Source organism: Centroberyx gerrardi, chromosome 18, assembly GCF_048128805.1.
Source record: "Centroberyx gerrardi isolate f3 chromosome 18, fCenGer3.hap1.cur.20231027, whole genome shotgun sequence".
NCBI classification, from domain to species: domain Eukaryota; kingdom Metazoa; phylum Chordata; class Actinopteri; order Beryciformes; family Berycidae; genus Centroberyx; species Centroberyx gerrardi.
Genome location: NC_136014.1, coordinates 24,544,338 through 24,560,395, shown reverse-complemented (window position 1 = coordinate 24,560,395; position 16,058 = coordinate 24,544,338). Strand labels below are relative to the sequence as shown.

General features: G+C 39.9%; 2 protein-coding genes across 2 annotated transcripts in view; both read left to right on the top strand.

The window, feature by feature from the left end:
• Positions 1–6,496, top strand: part of LOC144542736 (uncharacterized) — a 52,704-nt gene extending 46,208 nt beyond the window's left edge. The window contains exons 6-11 of the mRNA XM_078289774.1: positions 1,602–1,700; positions 3,643–3,729; positions 3,826–3,854; positions 4,409–4,477; positions 5,199–5,315; positions 6,183–6,496. Of these exons, the coding sequence (XP_078145900.1) occupies positions 1,602–1,700; positions 3,643–3,729; positions 3,826–3,854; positions 4,409–4,477; positions 5,199–5,315; positions 6,183–6,314 (533 nt within the window). The 3' untranslated portion in view covers positions 6,315–6,496. The remainder of the gene's footprint in view (positions 1–1,601; positions 1,701–3,642; positions 3,730–3,825; positions 3,855–4,408; positions 4,478–5,198; positions 5,316–6,182) is intronic.
• A 2,587-nt stretch (positions 6,497–9,083) lies between these two features.
• The window catches only part of vash2 (vasohibin 2), a 43,848-nt gene continuing 36,873 nt past the window's right edge, over positions 9,084–16,058 (top strand). Inside the window, exons 1-2 of the mRNA XM_071916276.2 lie at positions 9,084–9,261; positions 10,304–10,762. Coding sequence (XP_071772377.1) covers positions 10,439–10,762 — 324 coding nt within the window. The 5' untranslated portion in view covers positions 9,084–9,261; positions 10,304–10,438. The remainder of the gene's footprint in view (positions 9,262–10,303; positions 10,763–16,058) is intronic.

The window sequence follows — 16,058 nt, the reverse complement described above, 5'->3', positions numbered from 1 at the left end:
CAAATGTAAAATTTTAAATGACAACTTTTTGTGGGTCAGATTTTTTGCTGTCTGTCTCTCTCAGCTGCAAGAAATCCAGAGAGATAAGAAAACTGATGAGCTGTACATACTTAAATTCAACCAGACAGAAGAGAAAATAAAAACAGAAATTGGGGCTGCTATGAGGAAGTGACAAGCTATTAATCACAGGAAGTATATCTTTCTCTTTAAGAAGCATTAGTTCAGACGCTTCGACAGTTGAGAGCGAGAGAACAAGATCGATAGATTTAAAGAGACTGAGAGAAAGAGCAGAATGGCTGAATTCAGACGGACTAAAATCACTTTATGTTTGATACTCGTGTTTCATGTAACAGGTAAGGCTGCATTAAGATTTATATTAAATAACAGATACATTACAAAACTGAGCTTACTTACTACTTACTAATATTACTAACTGTACTTTATAAATTAATCTTCATTTAACTGAGACGGTCAATGATGCCATTTTTGTTAACATGCTGAATGATTTGATTCTGACTTGTCAGGGCACATTTGCAAACTTATGCTGTATCCAAAATTATCTTAACTATGAAAAAATAAACTATGAACATACCAGCCATATTCCTATTCTGATTCAATTCAATTTTCATAACATTTCTCTATCATTTTCTCCACAGCAGTAACTGGACAACGTTCGCCCTCCTTCTATGTCAGAGATGGAGATGAAGTCACTCTGCCTTGTGAAAATGTGATACCCAGTCAGGATAAATGTGACTATACTGCCTGGATCTTCAATCATTTTATAAACAAAATCACAGTAGAGCTGGTTGCCCATGGGAAGATTGCATCAATTGAGTTTGCCGAAGCTAAAGCAGCCAGACTGAGTGTTACAGCCGACTGTTCTCTGGTTATAAAGAAAGTCACAGTTGAGGATGTTGGTCGCTACACCTGCAGACAGTTCATGTCAGGACGACAACAAGGTCCAGATGCTCAGGTTTATCTGTCTCTTGTAAACAGTGAGTATTAACATTATAACCTATTCAGCTCAAACTGCCTTCTTGGAACAATATACTAAAACATTACAATAATTCTGATTACAGTAATGAAGTTAATTTTCCTGTTATTGTCTTTCTCTCACAATATCTCCATCTTCACCAGAGACTGAACAGAAGGACAACTATAATCTGACATTGTCCTGCTCTGTGTTGACATATGAGTGTAGAGAGACACTGATGTGGCTGTATGATGGTAAAAAGCTGAATAGAAATACCAAGAACATTCAGATATCACAGTCTCCCTGCCACACCACTGTGTCCTTTCTGACTTTTGAAAATATCAAAGAGAGATTCCAGTGTGAAGTGACTGATTACAGTGGAAAGCAGACGTTTGACTTCACCTCTCTGTCCTCAGGTGAGAAAGCTTTGAGAATATGATAAGGAACTGTTTAAAATATCTGCATCTTGATATGAAAAATAACAAAAACTATTTTTCTTTTACTTGAAAGTTTCAAAGTAACCATGCAAAAGATTATTTTATTATTTCTTACTTATTTACTGGATATGATAAATGTGAGCTCTTGACTGACCCTATTTTGTTTGGGCTTTGTTATTTCATTTGTCCAGGTACGAAAGCAAAAACAACAACAACAAAATCAACAATAGCAACAACGACAAAAGAAACAGGGCCTACAACCAATTCTACAACCAATTCAAATCCACAAGGTAGTCACTTTCCATCTTGCATTACATATTTCCACAGTCCAGCCTCTCTCTCTGTCTCTCTGTCTCTCTCTGTCTCTCTCTCTCTCTCTCTCTCTCGCTCTCTCTCTCAGCTTGAAAGTCAAAAACATGAATGTCAGACTGATACTTGGCTGTGGGAGGGGTTACTCTGAACTGGCTGAGGCTCAAACCTTGTTGCTTGCTTTTCCAACCACAAAATCCACTGCTGCCGTGAAATCAACCGCCAAAATTCACCAGAGGCAAAGTCATGCACACAAATGTAGTTTAACAGAAATTCACAGACGCTCTCTCTTTCTGTCTCTTTTTTTCCTGTTGTTGTGGTTTTTGTGTTTCGTTTTACTTTAGTGGAACATGGTTAACTGTGTTGTAACGGCCTTCACAACAGCTATTGGCAAATCTGTATTTTGCAACCTCTGTGGCATTTGTATTTGATAGACCTTGCCTTAGACACAATATGGGAAATAAACAAACCTTTTGAAATGGTTTCATAAGTCCAACGGGGCAAATCATTTTCTGAACCCACAGAGGAGCATGTAATCCTTCAGATGAAGTGAAAACATGAAAATCACCAAAATTGGAGCTACAAGGTTTTCAAACGACAAAAGCAATGTGTTCTTGAAGAGTTTGACTAGTATATATAAAGTCAAACCTTTCAAGGACATACTGTACACATTCCCGAAATTTAGATTTTTAAATAGATTGTGGTTTAGACATGCACTTTGAGACACAGCAGTACATGTTGCTTATGCATGGCAGGCATTGTTAATGGACTGCAGTTTTTCTACCTACACATTTTTTTTATTTACTTAAAAATTGCAGATGAATAATATAAAAAAGTCTTGCCTGCTTGCAAATACTATTTGGGCAAAGGATATTTCTAATTATACAACAGTTAGTTTCGGTCGAGCAATTTGATTGGACAAGAGGCATTCCATGAGTGCTGATATACAGTATAACAGCACTGGGACGCTGTACTGTATGTATCACTCCGCTTCACAGGTGTTTTAATGTAACCTTGATCAGGCTGCGTTCACACAGCGTTTTTTTGTGTGGAGAAAGCTCTGCCTGGAGCTTCTTGTGAGGAGAAATAAAAAGCGGATCACCACAACGTCATCTGACGTTAGCCGAGTAGCTGGCTAGCTAACCAGCTGGTTAGCACTTCTAGCAGACAATACACAGTGTTGTGCAACAAACAAATGCTTACCAGATATTCCCAGTACACGTCCACACACAACTCTAACTTCATTCGCACCTAATTTATGAACGGTCGGCCGAGGCGGAAGATTAGGAAGAAAGTAAACTGAAATCGTCTGTGCTAACCTAAAAGTAGCTAGCTGGTCTGCAGTCGGGAAACAGTTTACCTGTTGCTTGGCAACACTTGGTAGTGGAATCCTGAGGGAACTGTTTCTGTTGGCGGAGACAAATAACAGACAAAATCATCTGTTGTCTCAAATTACCATTACTTGATGAATAACTTTGTTTATACAACTGTTGTATAAAAGCAATATCACACTCGAGGTCGTGCTGTTGTGCTGTATATCAGCACGACGGAGTGTGATATTGCTTAAATACCTTTTGTAGACGTGTACCTTTTTTTGTGTGTGTGCATGACTGCATGTGTACTGTTTTTTACAAGTTCTATTCTATTCTATTCTATTCTATTCTAATGTATTGTCCTATACAGGAAATTTGTTTTGCAGACAAATTATAAAATAGAAAAACTAATATAAGCACATCATATGACACAATAACAACACATACTGTAACTCATCACCACAACAAATGCCAAATATGATATTTTGCACATTGTGAAACATATGCAACTCTCTCCTCTCTCACTGACAGGAGTTTGAATCGATTTTAGTTCCATAGGTCACTTGAAGCGGCTGACAAAATGTTTTTAACTTTTTCTATCTCTTCCAAGATTGGTGGCCCATCGTAGTGGGTTTAGCTGCAGTCATAATAATTGTTCTCATCATATCACTCATCATATGCTGGAAGAGAGCTAGAGGTGAGAGCATTCCTCAAGGAAAATGTCATCACATTGATAAACCCAGACTGTCGCTGCAGAAGCTAAACTCTCCTCTCCCTTTTGCTTTTTTTTCAGGGAACAAAACCCCAGCGGAAGACAACACTGTGAGTTTTAAAACTGAAGGATCAAATGTTTATACAGTCAGGACTTTGCAGACCTGTAGCAAAACGGCTGTGTGATAACTGTCTATTACCATAACTGCGGAAGAGCATAAGATAAGCTGAAACTTTATTGATCTTTATCAAAATTAAGTTGTTCTAAAAAAGTAAAATGATTAATCTGGGAAAACAATAAAAGAATAAAAGCAATAAAATCCCAAAATAAATAGTTGTAGGGTTATAGCATAATGCTGCTGACAGTTTCAACACGTTTGGGTGGGAAGCATGGGAAAGATTATGGATTGCTTCATGTATGGATTTACTTACAGTTGTTACTTATAGATGTTACTAACAATCTTGATTAGATATGGATTACTGCATATGATATGCGATGTATATAAGCAGAGAGATATGTGAATTTACATCATGGCACTGACACTTCCCATGTTAGACTTGTATGCACTTCTGGTTTTGTAACACGTTTCAACCACATAGCATGTATTCTGTTATAACTGACCTTTACTGGAATGGAAAGCTGTAACTGGACTGTATTTGTCCAGGCTCTGACCCCTGTCAGCGATGCCAATCCTGCAGTGAAGCAGTCTGGACCAGAAACCAACCAGGACCAGGTCAGATCACACTCACACTCACACTCACACCCACACCCAGTATCCAGCACATGTGCATGAGACAAGTTGAGTCTGATTTCCTTCTGTGATAAAAAGGATAAGAGGGAAGTAAGAAGGACTAGACTAGACTAGACCAGAGTAGAGTAGAGTAGAGTAGAGTAGAGTGGCTGAGACAGTGAGGAAGTGAGGCATAAGTGTGAAGCAGGGTGTGGCTGAAAAAGTGCATGCATGCTCAGCCAACCAGTCCTTAATAAACTAGCAACCCTGGCAACCCTCTGCCAGCGCTGAACAATTCTCCAACCTGCTGTTACACCCGAACACATCGTTCCTATCACTTACGTTTGAAGTTAAATTGATTTCCTGACCCTGCAAGCATCCCCTTAGGATTTGGAATCAAGTCTCTATCTTTGTTAGTTTCATAGTTATGGCTAAAAATGTATAATCGTCTAATGGCAGAAATCCCAGATCTGGATCACCACCAAAATTCATTCAGTTGTTCCTTGGTCCAAGGGCGATCTGTCGACTAAATTTCATGGAAATCCATTTGTAAGTTTTTGAGAAATCCTGCTGACAGACAGACAACAAACTAACTAACAGGGACAAAAACATAACTGGCAGAGGTACTAAAAGTTAAGGAATAGAATAGAATAGAAAATCAGTGGAAGTGTTAGTTCAAACCCGTGTGCCACTGACCAGCCATTGTGTTGCATCCACTGGTCAGACTGGTCAGACTGGTCAGACAGATCAGGACGACGGACTCACCTACGCCTCCATCAGCCACTCCAACAACAACGAGAAGAAGGAGAAGAAGAAGAAGAAGACCGCTGGTAAAGCACAGGTGAGCTGTCTGTTCTGTTGCATCACTGTTGGTGGGAAAAAAACAACAACAACAACAACATTTTCAGGAATAAAGAAAATAATTCCTATTTTCGCATTGACGCCCATGTATTTTTGACATTACGCAACAGGTTTTAATCAGGTTTTAATCAGGTTTTAAGGCTCCAACAATCATGAAACTCAATAATAAAAAAAAATGGTTGTGTAAACTCAAAGAAAATTGTACAATATTTCAGATGCCTGGTTTTTACCCAACAGCAGTGTTACAGGGAGACATGGAGGATATTTGAAGAGGTTGTAACATTAGAAGTTGCTGTCATCAGTCACAGCTACACTGTCAGTATGTTGTACTGTTTAATGGGCACATCAAAACTAAGTCACATAAGACAGAAAAGTGTTGTTGCGCTGCTCTCTATGGGCTGAAACATTTCAAGCATGTTGACAGCTGATGCCAAACAGCAGCTGTGACATCACTAAAGGGGCGTGGCCAGAAGTGCAGCGTACTGGAAAGTTTCAGTTTCAACCCATAGAGAGCAGTGCCATAACAGTTTTCTGCCTTATGTCATTTAGTTTTGATTTGCCCTTTAAGGTTTTCAACCGGAACTCACGTTGCTGTGTTGTGTCACAGTTGTGTGTTTTTTGTTTTGTTGCGATTTGTTTGTTTTGTGGTGTTTTTTTGTTTTGTTGTGTTTTGTTTTGTTGTATTATGTTCTGTTTTGTTTTGTTTTGTTTTGTTGCATTGTGTTGTCTTTTTTGCGTTGTGTCGTATTTTGTTTTGTTTTTTTGTTTTGATGTGTTTTGTTTTGTTTTTTTGTGCTGTGTCATGACATGTTGGGTCATTGGTGTGTTGTGGCGTTTTGTTTTACAGGTTCCCAATAATGATGGTGATGAAGAAGATGCTACAGTGACCTATGCTACCGTGAAAACCTCTTCTGCCTCTGCTGGAGACGCCACTGATCCCAGCAACCTCTACGCCACCGTCAACAAGCCAAGGAAATAACACAAACCACGAGTTCCAGAGTAAATATAACAGCAAGATAAAAGTGAGTCAACATTCGTAGTCGTCCATCGCTGCTGCCAGCATCGTTTTGTGAAATCAGGACCTAAATATGTTCTGGCATTAGTTCAAAACAGTTTTAATATGACTTTTTTACTGTGCCATAATATATTGTGAAAATTTTGTTGTCAAAATTTGCTAAATTTGAGTTGAGATTGAATTTGGCCGCTTCCTGCACATCGCCGTCCGTCCAATGCTTGCTGGGTTCCTGCGTTTCACCAGCCATTAAATGAGACATGAACCAAAAAATGTAAAAAGCACCAGAAGGTCTGCAGCCTCATGATGGACCAGTAAGCTACGGTTCATACCACATGTATCAGAAATGTCATGTGACTGAATACGGTCTCTTGTTATCTCTCTCTGTCTGTCAGCTCTCCAGTTCCTCTCCATGGTGTACAGTCTTAGAAAGCAGAAACCTTTATCAGATTATCAGTGGCATCATGAGAAGTAACTGTTTGAACTTCAATACCCAGAAATCCTGTAGTGTGAGGTCAGTAAACGTCACACAGCTCGCTCATGTTTACCGACCCGGCCGGTGTGTGATGCTTTATACCAAAGGAAGCCAAAGAGACGAGAGAGGAGAAGATCTAACGTTGGTGAGTCCAGCTTTCTCTGCTGCTGCTTAGGAGACAGTTTGGATTTTGAGGTTAAATTTCAATTCCTCACTTTCCTGTGAGCAGAGAGGTGTAGATAACAGACCAAAATTAAATTTGGTAAAATAGGATGAATCTACAGTGTCTCAAATAGTAGAGATGGGTCGCTCCTCTCTGTTGCAGCCCCACTTTGTGATTTAACCTGATATGACTGGTGTATTTTTACATAAAACTACTTAAAAAAGTAGATTCCCCTGTCACTGTGTAAATGCAGCGGAACAGTGGATTGAATCCCACCAGAGCGTTCTTATGCATTCATTACACTTTGTTTAGTAATAATAATTCCGTACTTCATTGATACTGTATTGATCCCTGTGGGGGAATTGTGTTTGCTTGTCCAAATCTTGGAGTACGTAAAATATTTTAGATTTTATATTCTTTTATCCAGTTACTTACAGTGTGTAGAGAAGACTGCATGGTCCATGAAGGGAAAAAAAAACAAATTATTGTACATAATTGCAACATTTTAAAGCAGTATTACATATAATTTCCACAACATCAACAAGCGACTTAATGTTCTCTATTATAATTATCCTTTTTATGATAATTTTAAGGATTTGTTGCTGTAAAAAGCTTTTTGAAAGTGTATTTTTTGTCCAGAAGGGGGAGTCGTAAGCTAACCAGTTGCACAGTGTGAAAAGTGGAAGTGATAACCCACCATTCATATGACTGGGTGCTGTACTTGAATAAAGCTAAATAAGCATAATGCACAATACATTTGGCTTTAAAATATATGATTATATATGAGTTAATTTATTGTGCTTAGTGATGGATGTGCTTGTGTTTAGGTTATAGGTAATGGATTATGAGGTTTTATTACTGCTTTTATGTTAGCATTTTATGATTAAGCATTTAATACCATTATACATCTACTGTAATTATTTCATATGGAATATTTTTGAGATTGATATCTACTATCAATTTGCTTTGAGTGTCATGTTATGAAACTATTTAAAACTCCTGCTGTTACCATCTTCCCTGAGAGAACATTTGGAAATTATTTTTTATTTATTAAAAGTGTTGGTTTCTTTGATATTCTCTAAGATGTTTATAGGATTTATTGTTATAATAATAATAAAGTCATTCTATTCTATTCTGCTTTGTTCTATTCTATTCTATTCTATTCTAGTTCAAACATTTTCATGTGAAGGCCTCCCAGACCTTTATCTCATAACATTTTGATGGACGCCCATCCAGGAAGATTTAGGTTGTTGTATATGATTTAGCATAAGGAAATTCTATTCTATTCTATTCTATTCAACTCAACGGACAGTTACCTCGTTAATTACTTCAAATGTTTTGTTCACTCACAAATGTGCAGCAACAATCAACAGGGGGAAAAAAAATCCCATTTGTTGCAGTTATCACTTGTTGACGCCTTCATCCATCAAAATCCACCAATGAGAGAGAAGCGTCACTTCCAAATTTGGTATTACGGCCTCTCAAGCCCGCCCCTCTTTGTTGGCTCGGCCAATGAGAGGCCGCCGAAGGTTGGTGGCTGCCGGGGATACGAGCTAGAGAGAGATACAGGACAACAGTAGGTAGCTAGTAGGACCGTTTTATCCCCAAAGATTAAAGCATGTGACGGGTTGAAGAAGGACTTTCATCAACATGGAGACGGGTTTTCTGGAGAGATAGTTGATACCGAGGCGCCATGTAGGCTGCTGACGGGGAGGGGCGCATACAGGAGGTCATTTTTCCGGACCGGGGTAGTGGTGGGAGGCAACGGCCCCCGCAGTGTTGTGAGAGACCGAAGAGACGAGCAGAAGGACCAGTGTCAAGCTAGCCAGAAAGAACAACAGGACTTCCGGTTAATATTTTCAAAGTAAAAACTACTTGATGAATATTGGTTGCTTTTGGCCAAAAATTTCGAAGTAAAGTCCTTACTAACGTAGTTAAACCCTTACTGACGACGGTTTGTGCGTGTATTGCAACACCTTCGCATTACTTACTCATTTTATTTATTCAAAAGCGACAAGTGTAACGCTTTTACTTTGAAGTGAAATCAGCTAATGTCCGGCGCAGCTGTGGTTATCTCTGACTAGCTTGACGCAGACGATAAGAAGGGTGAAGTTACAAAGCCTTGAGCCAAAACAAGACTTAACAGCCTCCGGTGGACAACGATACCGTGTTATGAATGGGACTTACCTCACCTCACCGTGTGGTTTTCGAGTCAGATGCCTTTTAAATCGGAGGTTCCCTTGTTGATTTCAGTTCCAGCCTCGGTGGAAAATACGGTACGGTTGGATTAATAACGGTTGGAATTTCAGCCAATGCACCCTGACGAGAAATCACTATGATATTCTCATAGAGACTTGTAGTGTGTTTAATAGTGAGTTTATAGTGACCTTATCGTGCTTTATGGTATTTTTTATGTCCTCTGGTATCACAATAATATTGGTGTAATATCCCTATAAACACTTATAGCACACAATAACACTTATTATATATGTCTATGATACTCAATAATCAGTATAGTGACCTTATCATACTTTAGGTTATTTTCTACAACCTATGGTATCACTATCATTCCTGTAGGGAATTAAAGTGTGTGTGATACTCAATAGTGAGTTTATATAGTGACTGTATCATGCTTAATAGTATTTTTCTAATCACAATAGTATTACTATAGGATGTTCTGTGGTGTCCATTTTTACCTACAATAGCTACATGACATTTAAGTTTTGTTGTCACATTTGTATTATTATAACATTTATTATAGGATTACTAAGGGATGAACTCCTCACTTGGGGGAGTTTTTTTTTTTAATCTCCTATGGTATCACTATTATACTCCTATAATATACCTGATTTTTGTGATTGCTGTGATTTTTGTATAGTATTCTTCTAAAAGTCAGTATTCTTCTAAAATGTACCTGAATGTACCTAAAAGGGTATGAATGCTTGTCATTTGTACCCTGTTAGGGTAGGAATATTGTACCCGTGGGCATGGGTCCATATTTGTACCCTTTTCACCTGTACCTCAAAAGGAACAGTGGTATATACCCCAAGTGACAAAAATGTGCTTACTTTGATGCTTTGGTACAAAGATGTACCCTTCGAAAAGGCACACATATGTCCCTTTAGGGGTTCCAACACAGCAACAAGTACCTGAAGGACCACTTGGGTACCTTTGGGTACAGAAATGAACCTACTGTACCCCTGTTTCTGACAGTATAAGGGCAGTTTTTTGCTGCGTTGCCATCTTGATAATTAAGCCTTGATGATGCAAAATGCGTATCGGTGCAATTGATGTTTCTGGTTTTTGTATCACTGCCAGGTTTGCCCCCTGAAGATCAACATGAACTGATCAACACTGACAAGCAAGGAGAAGCCCTTGAACCCGGAGGAGGACCACCAGCCCTAACTCTTCCTCCTCCTCCTCCTCCTCCTCCTCCTGGCCCTCCTGGGATCGATGACCGGGCCCAACTCCCCGAGCCGGACCGGCACCTCCCCGGCCAAGCTGAGCAGGCACGGCCGGTCCAAGAGCACCAGCTCCCACTGCCTGCTCCGCTGCAGCCCCGGGGGGGACGAGTCCTCCGCCTCTCCCCCCAACAACAGCTCCCGCTCGCCGGGGGAGGAGGAGGAGAAGGACGGCGGCGTTCTGTTCTACGTTAACCGGACGGGTTTCCCCATCGAGAGCGTCACCTGGGAGAGGATGTGGGCGCACGTGGGCGCCGTGCACCCAGAGGGCCAGGAGATGGTGGACAGGATACGAAACGCCGCGTACCTCCCCAAGGTAAGTCGCCCAGACCGCTTCATCCCTCTCATAAATGTTAGGAGGATACTACTTAGGACTGTAACTAACGATTGTTTTCATTATCGATTATTTTTTTTCGATTAATCATTATATAAAACTATATGTCTATAAAACACTAGTCTATAAACGCCCATCACAAGTTACCAAAGCCCAAAGTGATTCTTAAAATTTCTTGCTTGGTCGTAGAAGCAGCCAAAACCCCCAAAGTATTCATTTTATAATGATATGAAATGGAGGAAAGCAGCAAATCTTAGCATTTGTGAAGCTGTAACCAGCAAATGTTTGGTATTTTTACTTGATAAATGACTGAAACGGTTAATCGATTATCAAAATTGTAATCGATTAAGTTTATGTCGATCAACTTGATTAATCGACTAAACGTTTCAGCACTAATAATAATACTACTATACTACTAATGCCGCTACTGTAGGTAAAAAATTACACCACAGAACACAGTAATGTAATTCCATAAAGTATGATAAGGTATTGTATCTCCAAAATGTCAACTTTTCACAAACTAAGAAAAACAGCCTTGTTTTCAGAACGACCACCATGAACTTTTTACGTTATTTAATGGGATTTGAAAGGTTTTCATAAAAGAAAATCCATGAAAGAGCCAAAATTGGACATACAAGTTTTCACATGACAACAACACTATGTTAAATGATCATGGAAGTGCCGTCAGGGTTCCTGGGCCCTTTATGAAGGGGTTCCTCATGGAACCTTCTGGGGTTCCCCTATGGTCGCATGGTTGCACAAATCTCCGAGTGTCTGTACCAGCGTAGTTCTGGTCTGCTGTGACGAGACAATAGCAGGATGGGTGAGTGAGAGAGCTCAGGTTTCCTCCTGCAGGCTGAGTAATATCAGTTTGTGGAGGAATATATGTGTGTGTGCGTGTGTGTGTGTGTGCATGCATGTGTGTGTGAGTAGCAAGCAGACTAACCCTGCCGAATGCCCCTGTCCCTGTCCCTGACACTTGCCCCAGTGCATGCATGCATTAGTGCGCACACACACACACACACACACACTTATACACACACACACACACACACAGACACACTCAGCGCATTCACGGTTATGTTGCTAGATGTTAATGTGTCTCTCTCCGTCTCTCACGCATGCACACACACACACACACACACACGTTACCATGACAACAAGTGTGCTAAGTTGGGGTGCCATACCTGTCAAGTGAGGTTAATTCTGACTTTTTGTCACAGTGTGTGTGTGTGACTCATTGTGTGTGTGTGTGTGTGTGTATGTGTATGTGTGTGTGCTTCTTGACTCACACACATCATCTTTTCCTCTCCCACTGAGCTCTTAATGATAGCTTCAAATTGCTGTTTTACACACACACACACACACACACACACACACACGCATATCTATAACCTGGCTGTAGGTTATGGAATTATGTTCCCTAAAGAGGATTTAAACAATTCAACAATGGTGAAACAAGACTGATTAAGACATGAAAGACAGAGAAAATATTCATGTAACTAAAGACATTATTATAATAAAAACAGTATTACAGTATAAACTCATGATGTGCCTGTGTTTTACATACTGTACATGGGCCAGGCTTGGCCATCAGCAGTTACTACATCACTGTCATCCTTGCTCATTACGACAGCAGGGTGGTGTAGGACTCGTCTTGCTGAAGTGTCCTTGAGCATGACATTGAATCCCTACCAGCTCCAGGTAGCTGACCTCTGACCTCTGACGTCCCTGCTGAGGAGTCGGGGTAAACAAAAAGAGATTTTCCCTACAGGGATTAACAGGGTATCAAATACGTACGGTTTCAAATTAACGCTAAAGCACCATCACTGCCGCTCAGTTCATTCCTACAGAGCTGAATTCAGTTATGGTTTGGATCTAATTTGGATAGAATCTGACCCGTCTCTGATTCCGTTAGTGTTTAATGAACTCAGTGACCTTGTGGCTACAACGTCCGCACTGAGACCAGCGGTACGAGGGGTTGATGATGCCCGGGCCGCGTGACGCAAATACGAAAGGTTTCAAAGATAATGTAACATATAACTGTCTCACAGAAGCCTTGTGATCCCAAATGGTCGAAACTTGTTTGTCCCCACTGCCATTCTTGTTTTTGACATTTTATCGTATGTTGTCAGTTGTTTGGTTTTGTACTGTATGAAGCTTGTGAAGCATTTCCTTCTCCTTGTTTGTCTTCCTTCCTTTTCCTTTACAGTAAAAACAAACTTTCCTCCCTCCTGTAAACCACATTGGACTCCCAGGAACGACATTAATAATGGCATTACAGCATTATGGGAGCACAAACAAGCTATCAGTAAAATTTGTAGAAGTTTAGTAATAGTGTCTTTCTTTAGGTCATTTTCTGCTTTATTGAACAGCATGTAGTGTGAAGCGTCAGGAAAGATGGAAAAGATGGACAGAAGACGGTGAAAGAAAGGAAGATGTGTGACAGGTTATAGTATGTTACAGTGGAAGAAACGGCGTCCCATGCACATGATATGCATCTGCTGTTCCTGAGGCCCCTTGGTCCAGAGTTTCCTCATAATTTTCCCATCAGTGATTTGGAAGAATGCATGTTTTTCTTCGGCGTGTCTTTCAGGCTGCAGAGGAGGGAATCTGGTTGTTCACTAATTGGCCATGTGGTCATTAGTGACCCGGTTGGCTGGCAGTGCCAATCCCCCATACTGCAGTATTTGGACACGTGCACACGCAGACACATGCACACAAACACACGCACATATGCACACATAGGGGTCTTTGTATTGTTTATAGGATATAAGCCTTTGGCCATGGCTCTGACATATAGTGTTATATTTAACATGACAGTAGCTCAGACCCGTTTTCAGCTTTTGAACAGTGTATGCCTGCAGCGGCTGAGTTTCACTATAAACTTAGAGCTTTAAGTTTAGAGCAGAAAGCTTGTGACAAAGGTCACAAGTTCAAATCCCTGGGCCTGCTGGGAAAACACTATTGAGGTGCTGCTGAGCAATGTACTTCACATCAAATACCCAATAAGTAGACTGTGGCTGTACCGGGCAGCTCCCAGGTGGGAATGTGTGTAACTGTATGAGTATGAAAGAATAAGTTTCATCCAATCCATTACTTTTAGTAAACAATATAGATTCAGGCTGTTAGTTTGGGACAGTGTTGTAAGTAAAAAAAGGTGAATAAACTGTTAGCTGCAGTCGGTGATGATCAAAAGGCAAACTACCAACAAAATAGCAAAATCCAATTACCGTTAAAATATGCTTTTATTATTTTAAAGACCCTATCTTCACGTAACTTGCATTCATTTGATAGTACTTGCTTACTATGATGTACTGTATATTATGAGTTTATGTCAACCTAAAAAGGTAAACTCAACTCAGTTTTTATCTTTTATTTTTATCCTTTTTTTTGCCTATTTTTATACATTTATCCACTGTTTATTATCATTTTTTGTCCCGTAATTATGCTTTAACAACCTTGTATATATGACAAAGGTAGAAAATGAAGTTTGCTTTGCTTTGGTTGGTTAGATGAAGGTCAATGGGACACCGTTTTGTGTATGAGGGCTGAACACAGCTAAGGTGTACGTTGGTGTACATTACGGTATTGTTGATGTGTAACGTGACTCTGGTATGTGTGTGTATAAGGTGTGAAAACAGGGTAGTCATAGATACAGCAGCTGATACACTGACCTAGATGGTAGGGAGGGAAGGAGGGAGGGAAAGGAAAGGAGGATTAACTCTGTTGTTGGGACCGGTGGACACAAGGTGGGATGTGACAGGGAGAATTAATTAACAGATTTTGGGAGAAAACCAAGCAGCTTTGTTGAATGTGTGTGTGTGTGTGTGTGTGTGTGTGTGTGTGTGTTTGTTGGTGTCTGACGATGTTATCAGAATTTAGTAGCCATTGGTCTGGGTTATTGTTGCAGTTATTTTAATATAATTTAATAGGTGTAGCTAGATCTCTGCTATAGTTACGCATATTTAAACAGATCTACTGTAATTGATACATTTCTGAAATAGATGTGAGGTGGAGGGGGGCAGTGCAAAGGTAGAATTTTTCAGAATTTATTACGTATAGGTCTGTGCTATTGTAGGATTTATTAAATAGGCTAGTAGGTGTAGGTTAGTGTAACTGTGGAATTTATTAAAGGTGCTGTGTGTAACATTTTAACATCAATAAACCATTAACACATCCATATTGAGACATGAGTAAATTTACCGTAAACAGGATTTGTGGGGAAATCTGCTTTACGGCACAAAACAGTGAAATGTGGCTTTAAATTTGATCACACTAGCACTAACAATACCACAGGTGTGAGATAGAGGCTACCAATCGTTTCCACCAAATTTGACAATGATATTTTGATGTTTAAAAATGCTACATGTAGCACCTTTAAGCAGACTTGATTTGCTGATAAGTCTGTGTTATTGTCGGTGAGCGTTGTCCACGTCGCCAGGCCAGTGTGCCCTCATTAACAGAATAGAAGGCTTGGCACAGCAACCAAATAATCCCTCTAATACAATCTGGGTAGTGGTTAATCTCTGGATACCAACTGGTGTTGCTAAAGGACTTTCAATGGGGAACAAAACTGGTTAAAACTTGTCTGAGCAAAGACCTCTGTCAAAGGTCTGTCAGCAAAACCAGCCGGAACTGGTGTGTGTGTGTGTGTGTGTGTGACTTTGATTTCAAAATGCTACGTATCCATTTTGGAAAACAAGTTTAAGATTCAGCATCTCCAAAATATGACTACCCAGTGTGGAAAAGTCAAGTTAACTAGTATCCTTTACAAAGTACAATAATTTGATTGAAGTATTTGCTCAATCAGTGATTTTGCAATAATTTCTTCACCTTTCACTTTTCACTTTACACTTTTCAAATGTTTTTAATGGGAAAAAAATGTTTAAAGTTGGCAGTCCAGTAGTTAAAGAGACTGTCCCGCAACCAGAACATGGCAGGTGTGTGTCCTGCTAAAGTGCCATTGAGCAAGACACTGAACCCCCTACCTGTTCACTCATTGTAAATCAATCTGGATAAGAGCATCAAATGCTTAAAATGTTTGACGGCTTTGACGAGGAAGAAATAAACAAAGCTATCTTTCATTTCCAAAATCCATCATAGTCCCATTGTTCTTAAGCAGAAATGTTTCACTTCAGACCGTCACAAGAGGGTTTTATCTTGCATGGTATTAGCCAGAACCACAGATTACCTTTACACTTTACATTTTTGACATTTGGCTGACAATCTGCAGCAGTAGAAAATGATTAAATTCATGGATCATAGCAAGCGACCA